The sequence below is a fragment of the Hetaerina americana genome, unplaced genomic scaffold, assembly GCF_022747635.1.
Source record: "Hetaerina americana unplaced genomic scaffold, ioHetAmer1.1.p SCAF_44, whole genome shotgun sequence".
In the NCBI taxonomy this organism is placed as follows: Eukaryota; Metazoa; Arthropoda; class Insecta; order Odonata; family Calopterygidae; genus Hetaerina; species Hetaerina americana.
The window spans coordinates 2,685,954-2,712,422 of NW_027287030.1; the positions used below are offsets into that span (position 1 = coordinate 2,685,954).

The window sequence follows — 26,469 nt, forward strand, 5'->3', positions numbered from 1 at the left end:
GATACACGTAACTTTATGCATATTATTTTCTTTCTTTGCTTTCGCATTCTCCTCCACGCGGTCAAGAAAACACGGGGTAGGGATAATGATTCGTAATAAACGAGAACCGTATAAATTATTTTTTCAGAAATATAGAAATATGTTCGAGTCAAAAATCAATTATAAATCTAAACAAGACCTAGATATATTTAAAAATGCCAATCCAAATGGTAAAAGAAAAATCCAATGATTATGAATGGCATTCTTTAAAAAAAACTTGGAAGAGTACTGCATTCACGTGTAACATTTAAAACCAATACTGAGGAAACTATTTTACGGCAATATTTCCTCTTCGAATGGAATTCTGTCTTAAACACGATAAATCCATACCCTAGCGCCACGGCAGGAATGCCACACGCGAAATTAAAGGGAGGAGACGTAGTTTGCCAAGGCACGGGACCGACATGTCAAAGAAATTAAAAAAATATATAATAAAGAGGCCTAACATGCACTTCGGGGTTTTGCGTTGATAAAATTTGACCATCAGCCACAGAAAAGTGCGATGCAAGCTTACTTTTACGACGTGGGATGTAAGTTTTGGCGTCGTGGCCATCAAAATAGAAAAAATAAAACACACTCCACGCCAAGAGTCTTTACTTTAGCCAAGTTGGTATCGAAAATTTGGCCACCACGCACTCACTCAACAGGTTCGGCTTAAGAGTCATGTTAAGAAAGTAACAAATCATTTGATTATACAATGGCTGGAATCGAAAAACTCAGACAAAATTTAATGCAAACTGGAACGTGAAAAAGTAAATTAACTACACGCGACCTAACTTCACCCATCGAAATGTGAAACGGGGGACAACTTGTAAAAAAAACTGTAAAAAAATACACGGTGGAAAAATATGCACAGATATAACTAAAGTTAATTACTAAACAATAATTATATACTAACTAAAAATAATGTAACTATATTTACAGTTAAAACAATTAAAAAGTAGCTTACAAGGATGCAAAAAGTGATCGATCGTCAAGGTTGTAGAAAAAGTCGTAATATAGAAAAATATCGTAGTAGAGTAAAGATCGTAAAAAAACGATCGTAGTAAAGATCGTAATGTAGAAAAATAGCTAAATGCTCAACCTTTCCAACGATGTACGCAAGGTTGACAATAAATTTGGTTTTTCATGGAAAAAAATTGGAGACCTTACTTTTCGAATCGCCCTCGTATTTTGACTCCCTGTCTTCCAGACAAATAAAAATATATAGATATTAAAAATTACATTATTATTTTAAAATTCATTTATCAAGTATTGGGGACGTGGTAGTCCGGTAGAGCGCTGGAATAATGATCGGATGGTCCACGTTCGATTCCCCGCGACGCCTCTGGATACCCTCAGTTTCAGACGAGCTAGTGATTTTTCGGGTATTCCCAGATTTTTCAGGTCTTTTCAGATATACCCAGGGAACTCTGCCACAGGGAAAAGAACTGGACACCCTACCGAAATGTGTAAATTTCACACACCAATGGGCTTAGAACTACATGAGCTCTATAACCTTGCCTATCGAACCGACTGTAGGGTTGATAACGATGCTAGTCAAGTCCCACCTTAACACTGAAGAAAATTTGAATCGAAATAAAATAATTTCTCTAGATTCAATTTAGGAGAATAACACAGATCACAGATTACCAGCGCGGCTGCATAATACCACCACACAAAAACTATTTGAACCTTATCCACTTAGTCATTTATATCTTGCAATGGGAGCACGATCAATTAGAGGAAATAATTGCGGGGGTTCCTGGAATGAAACATTTCATAGTGAAGGGGGAATAAGGAATTGCTCGGGATGAGGGAACGCGGCAGTGGGCGAAACGAGAGATGGGGGTGAAGTAGGGGTTTAGGAACGAGGAATAACCGTAGGGAGAAAGCAATTGAGTTCTGCAGGAGACAGGGTTTTAATGGCAACGTACACTTGATGTATAAACACCACAATAGCCGTATATTCACATGCGGAAATGTCCAGGAATTCGCAGGGGAATCAGTTAAGACTGCATTACGGTTAGGCATAGGTTTAGGAGCGAACAGATTAACTCGCATTTTCGCGGATGCGGATTCAGATCACAATCTAGTACTAATGAAGTGTAACGCCAGAATCACAACGATAAAACTGGGAGGACAGGTGAGGAAATTGAATTTTAAGGCATTAATCTCCGGGATGAAAAGAAGAAGTACCAAGGGAGCAGTGAAAAAATCATGAGTGAGAACAGGAAGACGTGTATAGTAGAAGAAAGGTGGGCATATGTCAAAAAGGTGACATTGAAATCCGAAGACCAAAAGGAATAGTTAATAGGAAAAGAACAAGGAAACCAGGGATAGGTATACGAGATATAAAATGGAAAATGCAAAAACCGAACTAGGTAGAAGTCAAAAAAAGATAAATAATTAACTGGGGCGAGACATTAATTGGGCAAAAGAAACATGGTTGAAGACGCAGTGAGAGGATATGGAAAATTTACCAAGGGTGTGAATAGTGCGATGCCCAAGTGAAAGATTAGAGAGGAAGTAAGAAGGGAAAATCTGTAGATACTACCAAAGACAAGTCAGGAAACATTGAGCCAAAAAAGATCCAAAAGAGATGGAAAGAATATAGAGAGGACCTATATGGTAAAAATATGAGGCCAGCAAGTTTACATATATAAAGAGAATATGAGGTCATTAAAAAAGATACTTGATGGTGAGATAGAAAGGATATTAAGGAATTAATCTAATTAGACCGTGGGAATAGATAAAATTCCCACGGAAGTATCTAGGGGATTAGAAAAACGTGGAAGAAAGAATTTTCATGGTCTCATTCGCAGCATTTACGAGGGAGTGATTTGTATAGAAAATTTTGCAACAGCACTGCTATGTAATTCCCACCCCAAAAAAGGAAAATGTAACCTACTATACAATAAGGAAAATACAACAACACGAGTAAGTATGCTTTCACGCGAGGCAAATAAGGTACTTCGGTTCGTCAACAAAAGGACCGAGAGGGGGGTTAATGATTACTTGGGGGACAATCAGTTGGATTTCAGGAAGGGGCGAGGTACGCGTAATGCCATAGCAGTGATGAGGTCACCAAAAGAGAAGAACATGGGATACAATTAGGATATGTATTTCTCTGTTCCGTATTTTCGAAAAGACTTCTGATAGATTAAGGTCGGTAGAAATAATGAATTTATTACAGAAAATGAATAGTAGATTGAGGTTATAGGGGACGTATCCGAACCTGTACATGTCTTAGACTGTTCAGGTGCGAGTGGCGGATGGAGAGTCGGGATGGACAGTGTCAAAAAGAGGGGTGAGACAGGAATGTCTATTATCGCACCTGACTTTCAACGTATTGTTTGAGGAAATGGTTGAAGAGGTATGGGAGGAAATGGAGATGGGAATTAAAGACGGAGGAGAACTCATAAAATCAGTAGTTATGGGATGAGAATCAATGTAATGAAACAAAGATTAGGCGGTTTGCAAGAAAGGGGAAAGCTAAATTAAATAATAAAATAGGAGTTCATAAACTAGAGCAGAAGGAAGTGTTTACCTATCTCGGAAGTATTGCGGATCAAGATGGTCAAAGCAGTGGGAACACAAGAAGAACTGCGTTTGGCAAAGAAGTTTTCACAAAGAGGGGAGAAAAGGTGAGAAGGCCGTCGAGTACGGACGATGAGAAACGGCACATTAAAACTATTTTACGGAGTTTGATTTTCTACGACTTGGAAACCTGGTCGGTGAAGCAAGATGTTGCTGGGCATGCGTTGGAGGCCTATGAAACAAAGAGTGTGGAGAAGGATGGAAAAGGGTGAAATGCAAAAGAAAAAAACGAGGAAGTGCTAGGCATGGTGAGGGAGGAGAGGGGGTTGATGGGGTAAATCCAAAGGAGGCAGGAAAAAAGGATGCAGAGTATATTGATTGGCGATGGAATGTGATCGAAGTAAGTACGTTACGCAAGCGATGAAAGGGATTAAAAAAGGATATGCATTTTCCATGGAATTAATGGAGGAAGAAAGTATACGGAATTGAAGAAGAGTTAAAAGTAATGTTGAATGTCAGGTAAAGCTTGTAAGAGGAGGCATAGACATTTGTTGTTGTTTCGTCTGTGTCCATCCAAAACTTAACTTAAATGCTATACAAACCAAAAATTATGGATGTGCTATCAGAATTTTTTGAGTTGATTATTATCCACGAATGTCTCGTTTATCTTGCCACTTATTTTCATTTTAGCCAAAAGAATGTTTCATGACTCACAAGTTTATGAAATTTAACGGAAATTACAAAACATTTCGTATTTCGAGGGAATGATAGGGTCCGGAACAACTTCGGCTGCCTTTCGCAGGATCTAAATGTCCACATTTCACCGCTGGTCAACGCTGAAATATCAACACCTCTCTACTCGACAGCTTCATGGAATACAAAAATTCCTAAACAACATTAAAATGATCATAGATGATCAAGTAGAACGTTCAGAATTCTAGAAAACATTTAAGTTAATATTATCACTACGGGATCCTAAGATTAGCCGCTAAGATAAGACTAATACGTACATACGTTTAATAATTGGTATGCAAGTGTATTTAAGGTTATGGTAAATAAAAAGGATCCTGATGATTCATCTCTGAGTCAACAAGGAGGCGAAAAAATATTAAATACCAAAAGTATTAAAACGACGAGCGCAGAAATTTATAAAAAAAATTATGAAAATAAGGGCAAATAAATCAAAAGGGCCAGATGGTATCTCAATTGACTTGCTTAAATTGGGTGGTAGTGTAGTTTCAAATTATATAAATCATTTATTCCATGTTACCTTAAACAATAATGCCCTGCCAAATGCTTGGAAGGAGGCATATGTTACGCCAATTTTCAAAGGAGGAGATAAGGCACTAGTTGATAATTATAGACCGGTAAGCTTGACATCAGTTGTATGCAAGCTATTAGAAAAGATAATGGCTGATTATCTCTGGGACTTGTGGGAGAGTGAGAATTGGTTGTATAGTCGCCAATACGGTTTTAGAAAAGGGCACTCTTGCGAAACTCAGCTATTATGGTTCTGCCAAGAAATGTTCGACTCTATGGATGCGGGAATAGAGGTGGATGCTATAATAGTCGACCTGTCAAAAGCCTTTGACAAAGTTGACCACGATCGCTTAATGCTTAAGATGGGCCAATTGCCACTACACACAGATGGAAGAGTAATCTCTTGGGTCAGAAATTTCATGGAAGGTCGAACACAAAGGGTCAAATTAGGAGAAGTGTATTCTGAAAAAGCAAGGGTAACATCGGGAGTCCCACAAGGAAGCGTACTTGGCCCGCTCTTGTTTTTAATATATATAAATGATCTCCCAATAAATATTAATTCTCAGATAAGACTTTTTGCGGACGACTGTATTATCTACAGGAAAGTCGAAAATGACAGAGACCGTGACAAACTTCAAAGGGACATTAATAAAATGGCAGATTGGGTGACAAAAAATGGGATGGATATTAATGTTAACAAATGCAAATCAATCACTTTTAGCAATAAGGTAAATAGAAACAATAGGGAATATAAATTCTCAGAAAATGTCATTCCTAGAAGTGATACTGTCAAATACTTAGGTGTATATTTAACTAAGGACTTAGGGTGGGGGCTAAATGTGGAGTGCATCTATAAGAAAGCTTTCAAAACTCTTCATTGGGTAATGAGAAACCTCAAAGGGAGCGTTAGAGCAACCAAGGAGAAGGCTTATCAGACCCTAGTAAGACCAATTTTAGAGTACGCTTCTCTTGTATGGGACCCTCATGAAGAAGGTCATATTAAAAAACTGGAAAAGGTGCAAAGAAAGGCTGCCCGATATGTTCTGGGGAAGCATAGGAGGATGGAGAGTGTGTCTGACATGCTAGAAACGCTGGGCTGGGAACCTCTACAAACTAGAAGGAAAGTAAGCAGACTTAGTGGAATGTTCCGAATTCTGAAGGGGGAGAAAGCTTGGGCAGACCTTAGGAAAGAGGCGGGGAACCCAAATTTTATAGGCAGAAATGATCACAAATTTAAGGTAAAATGCCGGGCACAGAGAACAAATAAAAAAAAATTTTCTTTTCTAAATAGAACAATTGTTGAGTGGAACACCTTACCTGCAAAAATATTCGAGCCCTTTCCTAACAGAGTGTATACTTTTAAGAATAGATGTAAGGCATATATGTAATAATTTGATTGATGTGTGGTGTAATGTATTATATGTAATAGCTTAATTTTATTTTTAAATTATCTTTTTTTTCTTCTTGCTGATTAATGGCTGTAAATGGGATGGGGATTCACTTGTTTTGTTAAAGAGATTTGTGTTTTGAAGTCTGGTTTTATGTACTATCTTTATGTACTAAACTGAAGGCAGAAGTCATGACCCATGAGTTCCAAAGAAACTGCGGGAGATGCTGCAACAGTAACTTTTAACGGAGTCATCCGCTAATATTCAATGCAATGCAACAATTTCAGAATGTAAAAATCATTCGCCAGGCGAATGATTTTTACACTCTGAAATTGTTGCATTGAAATGACCCATGAGGTTAAATTAAAAAGTAAAAATTTACTTGAGTGCGAAATTACGTAAAAAAAGAATTAAAACTGCAAACGCTATCTCCTTAATGTAAACAGAACCACCGGTTCCTACTTCTGCTCTTTTGTGCATTGCATAAAGAGTAGACGGATTGAAATTCCTCTTTCAAGGTCTTAAAATTAATCGCCTTACGAAAATAGTCTTAACTCTCAAGCGGGACGACCGCGGGGAAGATAACAGTGCCCACGACAGGCACGTATCGATGACGACAAGGGAAATTCAATATTCCTTCCCTCCCCCCTCCATAATGTGGGGGAAATCCAGAACAAGAAAATCTATTCGGAGGTATCTGGAGGCGGTTCCACGGCTCTAGAACTTCTTTCTTTCCGGTTCACGGCTTGAAGGACTCACGACCCAAACATATTCTACACACAAAAGCTTCTAAGTCAATAATTGCAGAAGGATCAACCTTTCAGCCAAATTTCATTCGCGCCTCTATAAAAGATTCCTGTAATTTGATAAGCATAAATAAGCGCGGATATACTGTTAGAAGTATAATAGCCTGCTGAACCCTCCAGTCTGTCACAATTCGCGAATAATTACTTATAAGTTATAAAATACACGCATTGTAAAATGACTGGAGATATTTCCCATTAAATGATAATGTGTAATAAAAAACATAAAAACATAAGTAGAGGGATGAGAATACAGTGATGAACACTTCTGCACTTGGGTTTGCTTTTTTTTCAACAGAAAATGATCAACTCGAACTAAAAAACAATGGAAACTCATTTTCATTCAAAAGAGATGTTTCGGCTCAACAACCGAATCCATGCACGAGTATAGGTATATTGCCTTGATTTTTGCCATTAAGAATCCCTGATTTTCAAGTTTTACAGGCACCCTACAAAATACGCAATCTTTAGTAAGTGTACTAAAAGCAACACTCGGGAGAAAGAGATTGGTAAAATACAACACAACACCAAAAACCTTCCTCATCTAATGCAACATTTACCACTAAACGATTCTAACCTACCTCACTTTCTCTCATTTACCCACCTCATTTAAAACTTCCTTCCCCCTTGACTGGTAATTTTCATTGAAAAATTTTGCACAAATTAAACTCAAATGAAATTATTTGTTCTCTTTAGTGTGAGCTTGGATTAAAAATAATTTTTCTTTCCGACATGAACACTTTTATCTTAGTTCCTCAGAAACGTCAACAGCACAACCCGTCTTCAATACTTCAGGCAAATCTTTCAGTAAAAATAGAAAAGAAAGATAGGAAAATATTATTGTTATTATTTATTAAAATAAGTATTTTATACATCCCCCTTCCCCAAAGCTTTTTAATTGATATTGCAATGATAAATCAGGGTACAGCTAATCTCGTACCAACAAGAAGCCCTACGATAAGCCTAATAACAATAAGCCTCTCAAGAAGACTTGATACCCGCAAAAATTAAACAGGTTGAAAGAATTTGGGAGTGGCCGGAGCCGTTAACCGACATCTACACCTGGAGGACCTTTGGTCAATAGACAAGCTCAATGTAAACAACCAAACTGACACACGTGCCACGTTATTTCATAATGGAAACTTATGCCACTAAAAACTTACGTTGTTTCATGACATGTTCCAAGAAATTACGCGAGATATGAACTCGTAAGTCCTTGAGCATATTTCGAACAGTGCCACTATCTCTTCCCTAACATTCTCCCTTCCAATACTTCCCGCATCATATAAATTCCCCGAGTACCTCTTAATGCCTTGCGCCTACTCTTAATACTTCCATTCTCATCTCAAGTTCAATACCTGAAAAAATGCAATTGATTCGGTCTACCCTAATACACTCCTCCTGCCCCACGTACGTTTCCGTGCCGCGCAATCACCTATCACCCTTAGCGTGCCAGGCAATAACTTCTATCTCTTAGACCTTGTACGACAAAGAGCATTTTCGAGGGTGTTAAATGCTTAGCCAATCGCTCCACCAAATTCACTTTCCCTTTGAGTACGAACGAGTCTTTAAGGTCTAACTGTTTGTTAAAGCTGCACGATAAGAGGAAGGAAATAAAACCACCAAAGAAGAATTGAAACGCAAAATAAAATCCAGGGGAAACTTCGTGGATTACTTACGTTGTAAACGCGAAGAATGGGTTTCATCTGTATGAAAAAAATCTCCAAAAAAATTAAAGAGCTAATGAGCTAAAAGTATCCAAATGCACCTTAATACGAGTATTTTTACCCACAATTGTTAACGTTGTATTTCACATTAATTTCTAAACTATTTTCATTAGTAATTAACGTCTATGTTCAGGTGTAATGGTCAATATGACCCACACTAATATACCATAAATTATTAAAATCCTATAACAAAAAAAAGAGTAATTACAGCGCACATTCCTTAAACCTAACGGGGCCACCTTGCAAAGAGCACATCACAATTAAGTACGCCATTCACTGGACGATAAAATAGATTCGCGTAATGACACTTCGCACTGGCCAACACAGCATGCAGACAAAGTAACAGAATGGCCGCGCTCCCACACTTGCTCTACCAGGGAGCGGAAGCAGGCGCAGCATCCACTGGCTACCCGAGAAGAGTGCAAACAGCGAGCGAAGAGAGCTGGAGAGAGGGAGAGGGGGTGGGAGAGAGAGAGAGAGTAAAGAGGTTTTCAAAGTTGCACTAAAAATTTAATGTCACCGTCGGCTGATAGCGTTCATTCACGGCAAAGCGAATATCCGTTATCTAAATTACTCAACATCCTTTCGGCAAAGCCGTTTAAAGGAAAAAATCTTTCGTCTGCCTCCTTGGGGCGTGGGGACCACAATCGGGGGAGCGCTGAGAGAAAAATACCCCGCATCGATTCGGGAGGAAGCACAGGTCGGCGCTTTATTCTGAAGACCAGGAGAGGAGAAATCCCCAAGGAAATTGGAAGTGCCATCCAGCCGAGCACGAAGGAGACAAAAGGAGACGGTTTATGGCGTTATTTCTGATTTCGACGCTTCTAACAAGCTGCCGACTGTGTAATATCGGGGAATCAAAACGGCAGGTGAGCCAACCACGGTTTTCTCAACCTTCACATCCAGTTTTACAATTGCCTATGCAAGTTTTTGATACACACAAGTAAGACTTTTTTATACGAGGCAAGTTATGAAGATGAAAATAATGGATAGAATAACTAACTAAAAGTATTTGAGGATGGTATATGTCCAATGAAAACTCTGAAATCGAGAGGGATTAACCTTAGAAAGTGAAATTTTGAGACCGAGTACGTAATGAAGACAGTTGCTGAAAGACAAACAAACGGAAAAAAACTACAGAAGTCCCATGGAATGAGAAACGTGACACTGGGAATGAAATGCGTAAAATAAAAGTAATATCAACGTAGATAAACCCTTATACAATAGAATTGTTGAGTGAGAATGGTGTCAAACAATTCCTCCCACTGATGTTTTATGATATTTTGATGACGAATTTTTAATACACATTTGTAAATATTACATCCTGAATGATGAATAAAAGACAAAATGCAAACGATTCTCTAGTTGAGGATGAAAGTCAAAATAATGAAGAATACCCATAACAAAAAACCATAATAATAAAACGACAGAAAATATGTAAATACTAACCAGGCCAAAAGAATGACTTGTGACATTTCCGATGAGGACAACTCTTCTGCTTCATCCACCAAAAGCAGGCCAGTAAGTCAAAATTCAGGGTACATACCACGAAGCTTCGCGCTGCTATCAAACAATTTATATTCTCTAGATCGTGACACGAATTCCTCTGTCATTATTAGGAACAGTGCACACCGCATGACCAGGAGGAATGAAACCAACATTCACACTTCGTTGAAAAAACTGCCTCTATTGCGTCTCGTGAGGAGAGAACCATATTTAATAGAAAAACCGTACTGCTATGCCGGGACTGGCAAATACCCATGATTCAAAAGGAGCCTTCACGACATTGATAACAATTCTGGTATTCTCACGACTATCGTACAGCCCTACCCCCATCTCTCGTCCATACTTAAAGACGCGAACGTCTTATGGGATGCATATTACACCAATGGCCTGCTGTTCGTAAAAGTGTACTTGTCATGACGGTAGTGTCTCTCAAAAAGGTTAATAACAAAACTGAAAAATACGGTCGCATTTCATTCCAAACAAAATTTACAATCAAATAATGTAAATAAATTACTAGAGGCAATTTCGTCATTCATCGAAATCCATTATTAAGAAAAAATAATTAATTTATATTAAATCTCGTCAATATCCAGTGACATCATGTCTAAGTATAATTCTTCACTTCATTTTTATGACAGAACATAAGACCAATCCAAACCAAAAAATTCCCCAAGTCCTCGGTTAACCCTCTCGGTGGCTGGAAGTACCAGAACCTCTCACGAAGCCAGCGTGCTTCAGGAATATCTCCGAAAACCACCATTTACGGAACGGGTTAACTTCCGGATACGCTTTTCGATTTACAACCTCCCGGGACTCAACGCCTCCATCCACGAATAGGAACAATTTGCATCCACGCACATCCACGTCCACACACATAGTGACCAAAAACAAAGGCTGTTAAGTTTGGAAAGGGGGTGTGGAGACTGCGGGCCCGGACCGATACAAAAAATACTTGGGGGGGGGGGAAGGATGGGGACAAACGGAGACGCCTTCCTTCCCCGCTCACCCAGACTGCATGCAATCCCTCGCAATGAAGAGAGGGAAAGGAGAGGAGGAGGCGGGTACCAGCGTCCCCATCAGATGTACCCATCGTGTGGGAGGGGATTAGGGAGAGAGAGAGAAATGGGGGGGTGAGAGAGAGAAGGACCGCTTTTTTATTAATTACTGGGAGAGTGAGGATGACGGAGAGGAAAGAGGGTTGTAGGCGGTAGCTCCCCACTTCCACCCTCTCGGAAAATAATGACCGAAAACATTAAAAGGAGAGAGAAGAGGAAACCCCGCGAATGGAAATGCATTTCCCGAAAACGAACGGACGGGGAGGAGGTTGGAAGGATGGAGGGGGTAGGTGGTTGAGGAGGGGACGATCATCCCCAAACCTTGGCCTCCCCCTTTCCTACCCTCGGGGATATTTCCCGGCGCCACACTAGGGACAGCCGTGCGGCGCCATGTCGTGTTCGACGCTCGAGTTTCCCAGGGGCGGGCTTACAGGGGCCGGATCCGTTACAACGTCTCCGTTGAGGAGAGCACGAACGGTGCCCGCGACAACATCGAGGGCGTTAGAGACCCGATTGATCCACCAACAAGGATACCCTTTTTAAATACGCTTTTGAGCGAATCGGAAGCGTGGCACAATCCCGAGAAGTTGACGGCGAAAAAGAAACCAATCGCTGGACGGGGATCACGAAATCCAAACTGAGCGAAAATTTCCAGGTGTTCGCCATTGAATCCATTGTCGCGGGATTTCTTGCAGTTTTCTTAAAATGATCGCCAGATTAACTTAAACTTGGCCTAATAATTTCATGCCTTATCGAAGACACCACACGGCTTATATACTTCTTGTTATCAGACGTCACCTTGTGAAACCTAGCTAACCAAATAGTGAGATAAACCTTTAAATAGACCACGAAAAAAGATTTCACTAACCGTCCCGTGTTGCGACTACTAAGCCGCTATCAAGGTATGACCCAAAAACCCATTGGAGGGAGGCTCAATTTTTTGGGTGAATCATTCCAATGGTCACCAAATTATTTGATTAACGTTTTTAACATGAAGGAACATCAAAACCGAATTGTTAAATTAAAGGAAAGAACGTTCGAAGCGTACAATTAATCTAAAGCAATAACTTCGTATAAGACGAACTCTCTTCTCTTTAGCGTAGTCCTTAGCTTTCCAGTTCGGAGTGTGCCACGGGATATTTAAGCCGAAACCGAATTGTGGTGTTAAAATAAAACCATGGTATCTCTCCGTCAATCGCCTCAACATTCACCGTCAATTTCGATAAAATTTCGATCGATCTCGTCATGGGCCAAATGAAGATGAACAGGTGACTCTAGTTCAAAAAAATAATATTTCTTTCATCTTTTTCTTTGATTAAACCTTCCTCATTTCTTATATCATAAGCAGGAAACAGCGAATAGAACATCCATTCCGCATGCTGAACGTACGTACTGTGGATGTCCACAGTTTCCATTCGAAAGAACGCTACCTGAAACCCTATTCTTCGACTTTAACGCTGAGTAGTATTCCGGCATAACCCCCCACAGTCCCTTTAATCCCCGCTGCGAACATTTTTAAACATAGACATGTATTGTAACTATTTCACAGATTCTTTCGATATTTTACTTCAGCCCAAAAAGTCTTACCCAATTGGATTAATAACAAATTGGTAATTGGTGAATTTTCACTGGGATGAAAACAATACGAAATAAATAAAAATCCACAAAAGATTTTTTCCCAACATTTCAACGAAATGAGTCCTTGGTGGTTTAAGTTCACACCTCACACCCCCAATAGGATACCGCGGGAGGAAATTTGGCGAGTGGAGAGAGAAAGGATGTCTCGTCGCATGGCGCATTTGAAACTACAGCGCGTTCTCGATAATTGTTTTTACTGAAACCCAAAAGACAACCATGATGATTGTATACATATATTTCCATGCGAAACTAATTTAGTTTGATGCCGGTAGGCAAAGACAAAAAATTAAACTATAATAGGTATTCCTGAATCCTTGGGAGGACACGAATGTGTTTACTGGTATACGATCCACATTAGTATTTCAAGTTGCTACTGTTAGAGCAAAAAGAACATTATTTCTTAATCCACTCGAATACTTTAGTAGTTACGTCAAGTATTTATGGGGAAAAGGCTGGAAGGAACAATACTTTCTCCCAATTCCGCGATATGCAGTCAGGACGCGGAACCGAGCAGCGTAATACATTTCATAATTTTAACGGACAACAGACTTGTACTTTTATCAGCACTGTCGGTGAACGCATACAAAACAATTATCTGCCATTCACGATGTAATCACATGGCCATAGATATTTGACGTAAGGCAAACACTAAGACAATAGCGTTCTCCACTGATTTCAATATAAATTTAAAAGTGGTTTAAATTACAATGTGTGTTCAAGTTCAAATTTTTGTCAGACAAACGACTTGCACCAGAAATTTTAAACTTCAGCTACTTCTCAAAATACATGGTGATAGGTGATCTCCCTGTAGACGTTCATATTTTTTCACAATGTCGACGCCATGTTTCCATGCTTGCCGCAAAGTATTCTGTGCGGGACCCTTTTGCCCACTGGAAAAATCGGTTGGTCCATAGCTCCTTGGGGTATGTTGTCACCTACGTTCGGCCTTTGTTGAACTGTCCCTGCCACGTACGGGCATTTTTCACGCGCACAACACCATCAGAGATTGTCTCACCCGATTGACGATGAATTTCGACGGGCGCTAAACCACGCAGGTGCAGAAAACTAATGATCACGCTGCTCTAGTACACAAAAACGACAACATTTCAAGTGTCGAAAACGCTTCTCACTCTAACGGCAGCTGCTTGAGTCCTGTGCACTCTACGACACTGAATGTCTAGCATTCATGAAGAGTACAGCATATTTTAAGCCCAATTTTCTATCTACCCCAAGCCATGAGAAAAAAAACTGAGTGTCTTAGAGAGAACCTTAGGACTCCTCTTAGCTTTTCTTGGGGTAGCGTACCTTAGATATTGTGCAATAGTCCCGTTTACATATGTTAAAAAAACTAACAAAGGAAAATTATGATACATGCAAAACGCCCGAAACTCAATAAACACAGTAATCAACCCGAAGGTCGGTTTGGTAGGTGATAATAGAGTTCACCCAATACTAATCCTTATACGGCAAGTGTAATTCACTCTTCAGGGAAGGGGGACAGGAGAATGTTCCTTTCCCGGTTATGGTTTCCCAGGAAGATCTGGTACCCGAAAAATGACACAGCTTGGGTTGAGCTGCAGGTGCCCAGAGAGGCTTGCCCAGGAATCGAACCCAAGCCCTCCGGTCAGTAGCACAACGCTTTACCAACGGACTACCGCGACCCTTTTAAAGAACATCTGAAAAATACTACTTTCAACCCTTCGTCGCCATTCCCTGTAGTACTACAACGACTAATCTTAACTAAAATATATTAGTTTTCCGATGAAGAAAGAAATGAATGCCGATTAAAGCGTGAGAGAAAAACCTTCACCTAGGAATAAAATGATTTCCTGAACAACGTTTCAGTTCATAGTCTCTCTCACTGAAACCAGGAGAATTTGCAAACCTTGGGTCCAACGTCCCTAGAAAGAATCGACATTAAACATGTGTAATAATGATTTAAAATTTGATAAAAAAATAATTGATAAGATGGTATCGGGAATATTACTATTTTTTGGGAACTTATTCCAAATAGTTACAATTATTCACGACTGTTTTACGGGTATCATACCACGAATTGTCACCGTTTTGAGCGGGCACTTCTTGACCTCATGTCATAACCTCTTGAGAGGACCAATGAACTTGGGATAGTCGTGGTACATAAATGACGCCTTCCGGTGTTTTCCCGTTATCAAACTACCCTCCAGCCCAAACGTCACGCTATAGCAAATGCCTCCTCACAATGACGAAATAATGCTCTCCCAAGACGCATTACGTCGTCCTTGGGTAGGATTTAAGGAAATGCTGGCCATTACACGTGAAGATATCCGCCTACCCCTCGTATAAAGAGAATAAGCACTAAAAAAATTCACTATTGGGGAAGAGGGAAAGGAAAAGTTCGAATTTCTACGAAAAAATGCTAATTTTCCGGAGAATAATGAGGAATAAACAACACCTTCTCTTGCACCAATACCAAACAGATCAGATCTATATATAAAAAGTAGCATGCTCTATGTACGAGCTATGCAAAAGAATGTGCCTGCAATTAATCAAGAGAATAAGCAAGATTAGTACGTTTAAATTCACAATTTTTTTGGAAGGTCGAAAATCGCTATTTTCGAGGTTTTCTTGTTGTGGGGTGGCTCGATTGTTTTTACTAAGCATTGCGAATCGCAATTATGAAAGGTACAAATGAGCAGGTAAATCATTCACTTCCTAAGAATGCACCGTTAACTCTAATAAACGGTTCGAACTCGCAAAATTAACATTTAATGAGCGCTGACTGCCTTACCGTTGTAAAGAGAACATAAGGTAATTATGGCGAAAATTCTTGTTTTTTTCTTAACTTCAAAACTCAATAATTACTACATGAAATTTTGGCCCGCGCGCCACTCGCTTATGCAAACATACAGAACTAGATCTACTATTATTTCAGGAGCACACGCCGCATCGTTGAGCCCATAAAATTCGCTAACACAAAGGTATACCAATGACTTGGACGCAGTTAAATACGAGGGTCATCCGGAAAGTAGTACCCGTTCGTGCCGCATGAAGTGCTGACGACGCGAGTAGCCGCTGGACGAGGTCAGATAGCTTCAGTGGCTTGTCTGCCTTCTCTGAGCCAAGTTGCGTGACGCTAGCATTGCCTGTGTTGTTTCTGTGATTGTTTACAATGTTTAAAAAAATTGAGAACGCCGCCAGTTGTGAAGTGAGGGCAGTGATTAAATTCCTCAATGCAAGAAACGTTCGCCCATGTGATATTCATCGCCAATTAAAGGAGGTGTATGGAGACAATGTAATGGACGAGTCGTCTGTTCGGCGGTGGTGTCGCAACTTCAACATGGGGAGGGGGAACACACACGACGATGAGCGTTCGGAGAGACCGTCTGTCATTACAGACCAACTGGTGAGCTCAGTTGACGAATTCGTGAGGAACGATCGGCGCGTCACAATTGATGACATCTGTGAGCATTTTCCCAATGTTTCTCGAACAATTGTTCATGAAATTGTTAAACACCATCTGCATTATGCAAAAATTTGTGCAAGATGGGTCCCTCGCGTATCTCAATGAGCTGGCGGCGAAGGACTATGCAGCAGGAATACAGAAACTTGTCACACGTTATGACAAATGCCTAAATTTGCTTGGAGATTATCTTGAGAAGTAGTTTAAAGTATCCTCTTTCAAATAAAATTTTTTATGTTTGTTAATATTTACTTTTGTGTCTTTATTTCACGAACGGGTACTACTTTCCGGATGACCCTCGTACAAGAGAATCTGGAATTCGGAGAATAATGGAGTTTATTTTGAACCTGAGATTTAAAAACAATCCTCCGGTAAAAAGCAAGAAGGATCTTGAAAAAAGATAATTACGTTCGAGAAATGATACAAGAAAGACACGCCAAGTGCCCAGGACTGTGTAGACATAAAAAAAATTCCCCGTCATCAATAGACCGTAGCGAAAACCGAAAGATACAACATGAAATACGAGTCTAAAAATGATTTACGTGTCGATATGATGACGGTTTCCAGTGATTTTTGTTGGCATAGATAGGAGACATATTTACTTTCAAATAAGGATTTCGGATGCGTCATAACCCACGAAAACAAAAAAGAAATACCAAGTGATTCACAAACCTTTAATTATGAATTAGCCAACGCCCTACGTCTCAATCGAGTCTGATGAATCAATTTTGTCTGCGAATCATTGAAATATTCCGACCAAATGCATCAAGGTCCCCAATCTGGTGACCAGAAATCAAGGTGGACTCAATCTGATCACAGTGATTGAGTGATATTCTGTTTTTACGCAGGTATCCACCAGTTTCCAATATTCTTAAACAATGTTCTCCCAAACAGGTCATCACCCTAGCTTGCTTCCCCTAAATGAGCAATTTTAAACAGCATTTCCGCACCGCATTGGCACGTCGATTCGAGTTCCATACGAGTTCTTGAAAGCTTTGCACAGGACCGCTGAAACTTTTATTTATAGCGACACTTTTCAAAATCAATAAAAAATATATCTTCCCTCAACTTTCAATGGTCAACGAAATGACCAAGAGAAGACTTTGCTATATATCTTTCAGATTATAACAGGCTTATGGGAAGATGGGGTCAAAAAAGCAATACTTCGTTTAGGAAGCATGAAAAACCGTGAAATCACATCCATTTGCTTTTCGTCAATTTAGGTAAGAGATACCCAGGCGGATATAGAACTAAATGCCTCATATTTAGCGAATTCCACAGAGGTTACAAACAAGTTAACACAAAGAAAATTCGCGACAGCGATCCGCCGTAAATACGGGCTGTAACCAGACTAATATCGTAGAGTGCCGTCACCAAAGAGAATTGAACTGTTACGATCACATCTGCATGTTAATAATAGGACACTCGTGACGATATAACTTTGAAAATTGTTTGGATCGTACATTACGCATTAACATTGGCGATATCCGTCGTCCCTGATTCCCAGGGGGAGGGGTCAATTCGGTAAGTTCTCGGCATAGCCGTTTTCAGAGAATAGAGAGTTTGGGACATATCAACACCTCCCAGTTTTTGCACAAAAAATACAGTATTTATCGAGGCCATGACGTCAAAATCCCGTCACTGTCGACGTTCCACAATGCCGAAACCTTCCTGAATAGCGTCCCGGGATTGGCATATTTAATCCCCGCTTTATAAAATACGCTTAAACGTGAAACGAGCAGTTTTAACAAATTTGAAATGACATTCTATTACCACCGGGAAACATTCGTGGAATCAAGTGAAACTCAGTTCCCCTTGGAAATTAGATTAAAAGTCCAAGAACATGGTCAAATTACTGGTTTGAACGCGAAATATACGAATTTTTCACTGCGTGGAGCATACACCCAGTTTTTTGTTTAATTATAAGACTCCTAAAGATGAGGGATAAGTAGTACGAAATAAATATATGTATATATTTATTTATAAGCAGATACAATGTATGAAAACTTGGAAAGAAGTATGCAATGGGAATGAAATATCGAAGAGGGAATAAGTTACCTGAAATAATTCAATAAGATAACCTTTCTTTACTTCGCCCATCCCGAAAAAGAAAAAAGCAGCCTGGCGTGAAGGGTATATAAGTACAACTTGAGCTACCGTTCCGTCACGGGTCTCTGATTCCCTCCTCCGTCACGGAGCGTCGTCGCACATTCCCCAAATTGCCCGGCGTCACTCATGGATGAAACTGAAGATGCGGCTGCTGCCCTTGCAGATCATGCCGAAGTGTTTCGAACTGGACGACGGGGGAGGAGGGGGCGAGCGTTCCGAAGGATGTGTATGTGGGGAGGGGGGTGTGGGGTGGAAGGATTGTGAAAAGGTTGGGGTGGGGAGGTTGGAGGATTTGCGTCCGCGGAGGAGAGTGGTGGGGGTTGCCGACTCACCTCGCAGCACAAGCGGCACAGCGTCCTCTTGACGCAGTCGATCATGGGTCGGCGAAGGGACCCGGCAAGGTGTGCACGCGTCTCCCTTGGGAGGAACCCGGCGAGAGTGACGGCGGCGGATCGAACGCCGACAAAAAACTAAAACGGTCCAAAGAGACGAGCGAAGGGGACGACGGACACGGCGGCCGTTTAATCTCGGCATCTCCGATATGACGGGCGGGAGTGAGTGTGGGGACGGATTGATGCTTCTGGGGGAGGAGGGGGGGGGGTGGCACGAAGAGGAGTATTGTGGGTGGGAGGGAATGAGATTAACAGCACGGGATCCACACACCCTCCCCCCCCCCTCAGTCCGCCCGACGGTGTATGAGGCGGGGGAGGGTGGGATGGAGGACGGAGTGGAGTTCGTAAACCCAGCGACGTGCTATGGGCGACGATCAAGGTTGGATGGAAACGGAAGAGAGAACTCGGTCCACTAATCTCCGCTGCTGATACCGAGAGGCGTCGGATAAGAGCGAGGAACTCGGCAGGAGGAAAAAAACGGAATTGTAAGGCTAAGTTACGAACGTATTCGAGCAACACGACACGGACTTTACGGCCTACGTGAGGTTGGGGGTGGTTTTGTGTGAGGAAGTTGGCCCGGCCCGCTTGGGAGTTCTCCACGTCGCTTCCGCGCCGAATTAGTGATGCCCGTCGGGGCTGAAGGCAACCCCGGCCGCACTGTAAACTTCGCAGCCTCGGCAGCGATTCCGGGTGCCTTCGCGTGTTTGGGACAATTTGAGGATACTCGAGCGGTCGATCCCGTATTACGACTCCGCGAGGTCTCCTCACTTTCCGTTGGGTTTCCACTTTTTCGCGCAGAGCGTCAGGCCAGGAAATTATCGCGCCGAGATCCACAAAGCTTTTCCAAGGACAGTCACATCGCGTAAAGCTGGCCTGTGCGGGCAATTCAATTGCGTGGATGATTGCTAGCATTTCAGGGGCGCGTCACTTCCTCATTGTCAGTGGCGTCAATAGGAAATTATCTGGGAAATGAGGTGACGCAAAGAACTCGAGACTTTTTTCGGTCGGCAAGACGGAATTCTCCAATTATGAACACTATGAAGTGCCGGTGTTATTAAAAAATCCACCACAAATCCTGGCGAATGACATCAAAAATACGTCTCCAATGACAAGTCTTGATATTTTTTTAAATTCTGCATCTTCGTTCCAGTCGTCCCGCAACGGTCATTACTTCATTAGCCAGTGCAATGGGATCAATGGTTTAATTTCAACTTCCTCGCTATCATTATTACAAAGAATGAAATTGGAAATTGTGTTTTTCACTTTCGAAATGGAAGCGACTGATGCATTAAATAGTATTCATAAATTATATGAAATGAACAGCATTAACTGAAAAATTAAGTTTCACACTCGCGATGATTGTTGATAACGCGCCATTCGCAGTGAAGGAAGCGAAAATTAAAAACATCGGAATCTAAAATTTTGTTCAATCATTATTTACTAATGGAAGTCCATAAGTTTGAGCTTAGCGTGGTCCAGGAAAATATACAACACATCCATAAGATAATGCATACGTTGAGAGAGGACAATAGGTTAGCATGTCTATTTCTACTGGTATATTACTTTAAGCTTGTTTACAGAGCTGTTTGGAATTCCATGATATTTCCCATACGATCTCCAATCAAGGAACGACACCGTTGTCTCTCGGAAATATTTTCCCACTTTTTCCAGAGACTTGGAAAAACCCACGTCTCAAAAACAATTCTACACCAATTGAGTAAAACAGCACCGAAAGAATTTGGTAATTACAGGGTGCGGAAACAAACCTTCCTTTTTTTAAACGCAATAAAACCCATTTTATGAAACAATCTTTTTATTATTTTTTTCAATGTAGGCACGTATTTAAAGTTCTGTTTTACACAATTTTGAAAATCAATTTGAATAGGTGAAGCCTCCCATTTTTCATACACTGAATAAGCCAATTTCTGGCGTATGTCATGGACCTTATCAGCATAGCAGCAGGTATGTTGGCAATTTCTGCCCGGATGTTTGTCCTTCAGGTCTTGTAGGGTCCTTGAACGCTCGACATAAACGTGGGATTTCAAAAAACCCCACAAAAAAATCGCTAGGGGCCGAATAGGGGGCTGGCCACTCCGAATCGCCCCTTATTGAGATGAGGCGCTCCGGGAAGTGTTCCCTAAATACAGCCATCGATGCCCTTGAAGTGTGAGCTCTGTCCAATGGGAAGCAAATGTCCCCTAAGTCCAGTTCATCAAGTCGTGGGAAAAAAATTCCTCCGACATGTCAACAAACCGGTCTTAATTCACTGTCACTGTAACCTGATTTTCTGCAAAAAAAAACAGGGACCAAACATACCGACTGAGGAAATTGCACACCACACCACAGACTTAGGTGAATGCAAAGGCATTTGATACAGTCCTCTGGCATTGGTGTCAGCCCAATAGCGCATGTTCTGTTTGTTGACATATCCACTCACATAAAAATGCGACTTCCTCACTGAAAAACATACTATAATTGCGCTCTCAGGAACGTTTACGAAAAGAGCCTCACATGCGTTCTTCCGAGAATTGAAGTCACGTTCGGAGATTTAACTGCATAATCGTCAACTTGTAAGGATGGTAATGAAGGTCATTGTGAAGAATTCGTCTCACTGAATGATCAGAAAATCCAAGGGCTGCTGCATGTTTGCGCACAGAACGCCGTGGGTATTGTAAGATGGAGGCTCCCACTAACTCCATGTTCTTAGGTGATCTGGTGGGCCGAGGGACTCCAGTTCTTCGTCTTGTCGCACTCGCTGTTTGTCTGAACGTAGTGACCCATGTCACGATTGACTTCCGCATTCCATAAAAAGAGGCTTTGTTGTCGCACCCTGTATAACTATTGGACCAATATCCTCTAAGATTCACAAGCCAGAAGTAGCTAGCAAAATCCACGATACTTGTGATATTGTTATCTGCAAAACTAATATAAATTCTATGTCATAAATACTGCATCGTCAATTGGCACGATAAATTACCTTCCAGAAGATAAATGTAACTAAACGAAAAATGTTCTTCTCTGTTGCTCCGCTCCAAAAGTAATACTTTCCAACGGTTTCTTTCCTATTTCAAAAGCATACTATTCTGACGAGCTTTCTTTCTAGGATATTTTTGAAAACTGCGACCATATTGTTGTCAATGCGACCATATTGATCTTCTACCTCTTGTAAAATGTCAGTCCTACTAATTCGTAATAAATAATAAAATTCAGTTTCGAGGTGAGTGTTCAACACATTCTATCCCACGACCAGTGAACAGATTATTATTACTCTCCTCTTCTCTCTTAAGTTGATACAGGAGGAGTTGCGCATTCTGGTGGACCGTAGAACTGTGTCAGGAGCAATGATGGTTGCAGGGTTTCCAATTGCAGGTAAATAAAACGCTAAGCGAAAAGTACCCCACTAAGAGTCTGGACCGCAGTGGATTATCAGCGAGGGCACTAATTCAAGTTGAACACCAATTAGGTTACGTCAGCACGCATAAAATACAACAGAACAAAAAAATGTAGTCAGAAACAGTTTAAAGAGGACATCTATAAACGTTATCTCCGCTGAATTTTAAAAATGCGTAGTTTTTAAAGAGACATAGTTTCCACGACACATATGCTATATATTTGAAGAAAGCAAAAAAGTTCGAATTCGCCACATTTTTTTGGCGCGCGTGAAAACAACTTAAACCCTGAAGTTGTTATGGTAAACTCTCAGTAATGTGACATCACAAAATGAGGATAATTGAGCGGGCCAATCCTTTCCTGGAAATCAGCGCAGAATTCATCATATTATTCGCAGTGGACTGGTTCAAAGATTTCCAGGGGTTCCTGTGGACTACAACCCAAGGTCCATGCTAACATCCATCATAACAAACATTTCTGCCATAAACACTCCTCAGGAAGGACCAACCGTGGGATGTAACATGGAAAATTTCGCTGACAGAGACCCCTTAGAGAGGCTGGGAGACATCCATTAATACGGACGTAACAATATTAACTGGAGTAAACGCAACGATAAATACCTCTCAAAATCCAAAAGAAAAATTCCGTAACGGGTCCATGTCATGGCTAGGAACTTGGGTACAGCCTGAAATTACTCTTTTACTCTCCCTAAATAAATCTCACAAATGAAACAATTTTCAATATTGATATTAGCCCATAGTTTCCTCTTCCCTTTCCATACTACACAGTTGGAGGTGCGTACTTACTAACATACCCCAGCAAAGAAATTCGGACATTTGAGTTGAAACACACAAACTTTCTAAATGTCTAAAATGAAGATGTGAATGAACAAAAACTTGATCAACTGCCACCGAGATATATATTTGCGATCTGTGTTCCCTCGTAAGGAGTCCACTGCCATCCCCTGCTTTTGATTGCCACTGGTGTCATTAAGAATAATCGCTCATGTAATAGGGACGACAAGAAACCCGAATTAAATCATCAGTACGGTGACCATAGGAATGAAAAATGGACTGACACGAATTACAGGCACAAATACCGAAAACAATACTATTGACGAACCAAAAAAAGCACATTAATCATCAAACAAAAAGTTGGTTGTCGAGCTCATACCGAGACCTACGGGGTGAGTAAATTTGCACGTCGAAGTACTAGTGACCTCGGGCTCGAGAAATCACAGTTAAGAGGACCAGCTGAGTGTACTCAAGAGGCATTCAAGAATTCGAACCCAGGACCCTCTGAACGGTCCGACATGCCCTCCTCAGTCGAACACTTTCCACTGCAATACTACGCCGCCACCGACTACCGATACCACCACCTTAAACACACGCTCCCCACGGCCTTATCAGCAGAGGGAGTCTTATCGGAGACCATTCCGCAGTCTGCGATAAAAATCCTAAAACTTGTCGGACAAACGGCACCGAGATGAACTCTGCCACTGGTTATACGAGCAGCCCTCTCCGCAGTTATCATCCGAGCGTGACGAGACATAACTCCCGATGAGCAGTCGACACTATGAATCCGTCAAACACATCGGGAAAAAATCCTGGACCACTGCAGATTACGACTGACGAGAGCTCAAGCAGATGCAGAATTAACTGTCCGATGACTCCTAGTCGAGGAAAACCATCTTGAGAGCGCATGCCAGTTGAAAAAGATACTGGGCAAGTCATAATTAGAAGAATGCTCCCGAACAGGCTTTTTTCACGTTTTAAGACCGATCTGGTAAGGTCATTTGCGCCTTTTCAAACGTAAGACTGGATTGGACGATGAGACTATGGAGGTTTTTGAAGGGCTGGATATGTTGATAGACGCCTGCGTTGAACAGGAGAAGAAAGAGTCGAAAAGGAGGAGGGATCATATTTTCGACGACTCATCCGACTGGGAATGTGTACCCCGTTTACAAGTGAGGAAGGTCTTTAAAAAAGGGAGCGAGGAAAGAAAACGTGGCAGCAAAACGACATGAAATCACATATGGGGGAAGCAAGATTGGCATCCGGGATTTGAACCCCGTCGCACCAGAGGCAGGTGCGGTTCGGATAGAGAAAGAAACTTCTTACCTGAATGTCGGTGGGCACGTGCATTTTTAATGAAGGCCCCGCATGCTTCGCTATTCGGGAGGAGTGAAGAGCGTGCGCAAGAGAGAGGCACGACGGCCGCTGGACCGAGCGACGGGACGCGAATGCGGGGGCGGGGACGGACGGGCGGAGAGTGGAGGGACCGAGGGTGGGGGGGTAGATAAGAGAAGCCGTGTCTTCCCCTTACTTCGAAGTCGCGGGGGGAGGGGGGGGTTCCAGGGAGGTCCGCGGGGGAGCGGAGGCAGGGGGTGTTGCCGAGGCCGAGAGACGTGTTGATATGCACTCCGGGGAGCGCGCGGAACTCTGGGAGCGAGCCATCGATTCCCGCGATTCTCATCGCACGCTTAAAGATTCGGACGCAACACGGCTCGCCCACCCGGAAAATCGCGTTTCCGGATCCCGCACCGTACTCGACCAATTTTCCGCCGGAGTCATCATCCATATGGTATATCGATCCGAGGAATAGTTAGTTAATAAAGACCTCTCCAGACTATCCTGCCACCCGTGTAACTCTTAATCCTCATGCATCCTTGCAATTACATCTTCCGTCACCTGCATCTCGTAGCTACCTTTAAGTCGCTCTCTGCAAGCCTTCCTCTGCTTCCTTCTAATACGGTCTCCAGTGAACTGCCGTGCCTCTGGATGAGTCTCGGCAGTTTCCCTCTTCTTTCGCTTCCCAATGGCTTCTTTCTTCATTAATTCTTTGAATATTATCTTCATCTGTAATTCTGTCCACACATTTTTACTTTCATCATTCTTCAAGGGCGCATTTCCGACGACTATAACTTTCTCTGCTGCCCCTATAGCTTCTCATTTATACATAAGTTTTCATGAATCGTTTCCTAATAATCGTACTAGTATCATTTGCCGTTGGTAGCTGTATCTTCTGAAAGATAGCCTTCATATTCTGAATACTACATCGGGAGCGTAACGGCAAAATTCCCTAAACCCTATCAAATGGAATAGAGAAAACGGATTCATCGGAATGCCTCGGACGAAAGCGTAAACGGCTACTATTACTAGATATGTGATAAATACGTGGGAACTTATTCGCTGCCGTGATCGTGGCACCAACGCTGGTCCTAAGCCGTGGTCCCTGAGTCCGATCCTCGCAGGTAGCCGGCTTTTTCCGACGGTACTCCGGTTCTCACCATGTGGAGAAAACTTGGAATCGCAGGGTAAGACGTATTTTGTTTACAGAATCCTACAGACGGCACCGGGATTCAGTCTCTCCGCCTATTTTCCTTATCTTCCTTGTCATTGCTCCACTGCCCTAATTACCCAAAACCATCCCGATGACTGGGTGGGACGGTGGCAGTCATACGCACGACCCAAAAAATCTCCAGTCCATTCTATTATTCAGAGTTTGACTAAGCTTTAAAAAACGGGTATTTGTACAATTTTCGGACATTGGTTTCACATAAAATTAGAACGCCTCGGGAAGCTATTCACGCCCGTAGGGAAAATTCTATTTTTTTGCGAATACATGCATAAAAAAAGATTCACACACATTACCATACATTACGATACAGGAATAAATATAATTTTTACAAATAACACAGTGCCCGGCGTAATACGGTGGCTATCCTAATGAAAGAAAATCCTAGGTTTTTCCTCAATGAATATTTTTATTACAATCTAGGTTTCGTTTCAGCTCAGGTACAAACATAAAGATGTTACGCTGTAACGAAACGTAGGCAGTCATAAAATTATTCTAAGTGGAAAAGGCAAGTCTCTACTTTCATCATATTTCTAACGATAGAAATTAAGAAAACAAGATAACAATCAACGATAACTGCCGACGCCAGTGTAACAATAATATGAGGGTAGTTTGAAAGGTTCCCGGAACCACACCAGATGTCAGCGAACGAATTTTCCGCATAGTAGCATGTTTTCATTTATTAGTAAATAAGAAACAAGTCAGTGCCCTGGGAAGAGATCTGTGGTTCGAAAGCCTCTCTGTTGTTCACGTCTAGTGATTTGTGCAAATGGAAAAATTGTGATCCGAGGAGTGATTAAATACTTCGTAAAGGAAGGTATGAAAGCAAAGGAAATTGATGCCG

The 26,469-nt window shown here is 41.6% G+C and overlaps 1 protein-coding gene across 2 annotated transcripts in view; it reads right to left on the bottom strand.

The window, feature by feature from the left end:
* wrd (Protein phosphatase regulatory B subunit well-rounded) overlaps positions 1-26,469 on the bottom strand; it is a 367,100-nt gene that overhangs the window by 314,702 nt on the left and 25,929 nt on the right. Inside the window, exon 1 of one of the 2 annotated variants that reach the window (XM_071591242.1) lies at positions 24,389-24,469. The exons of the other annotated variant lie outside the window; for it this stretch is intronic. Within the exon in view, the coding sequence (XP_071447343.1) occupies positions 24,389-24,412 (24 nt within the window). The 5' untranslated portion in view covers positions 24,413-24,469. Of the gene's footprint in view, positions 1-24,388; positions 24,470-26,469 lie in introns of those variants that run through there. 2 annotated transcript variants of the gene reach the window in all.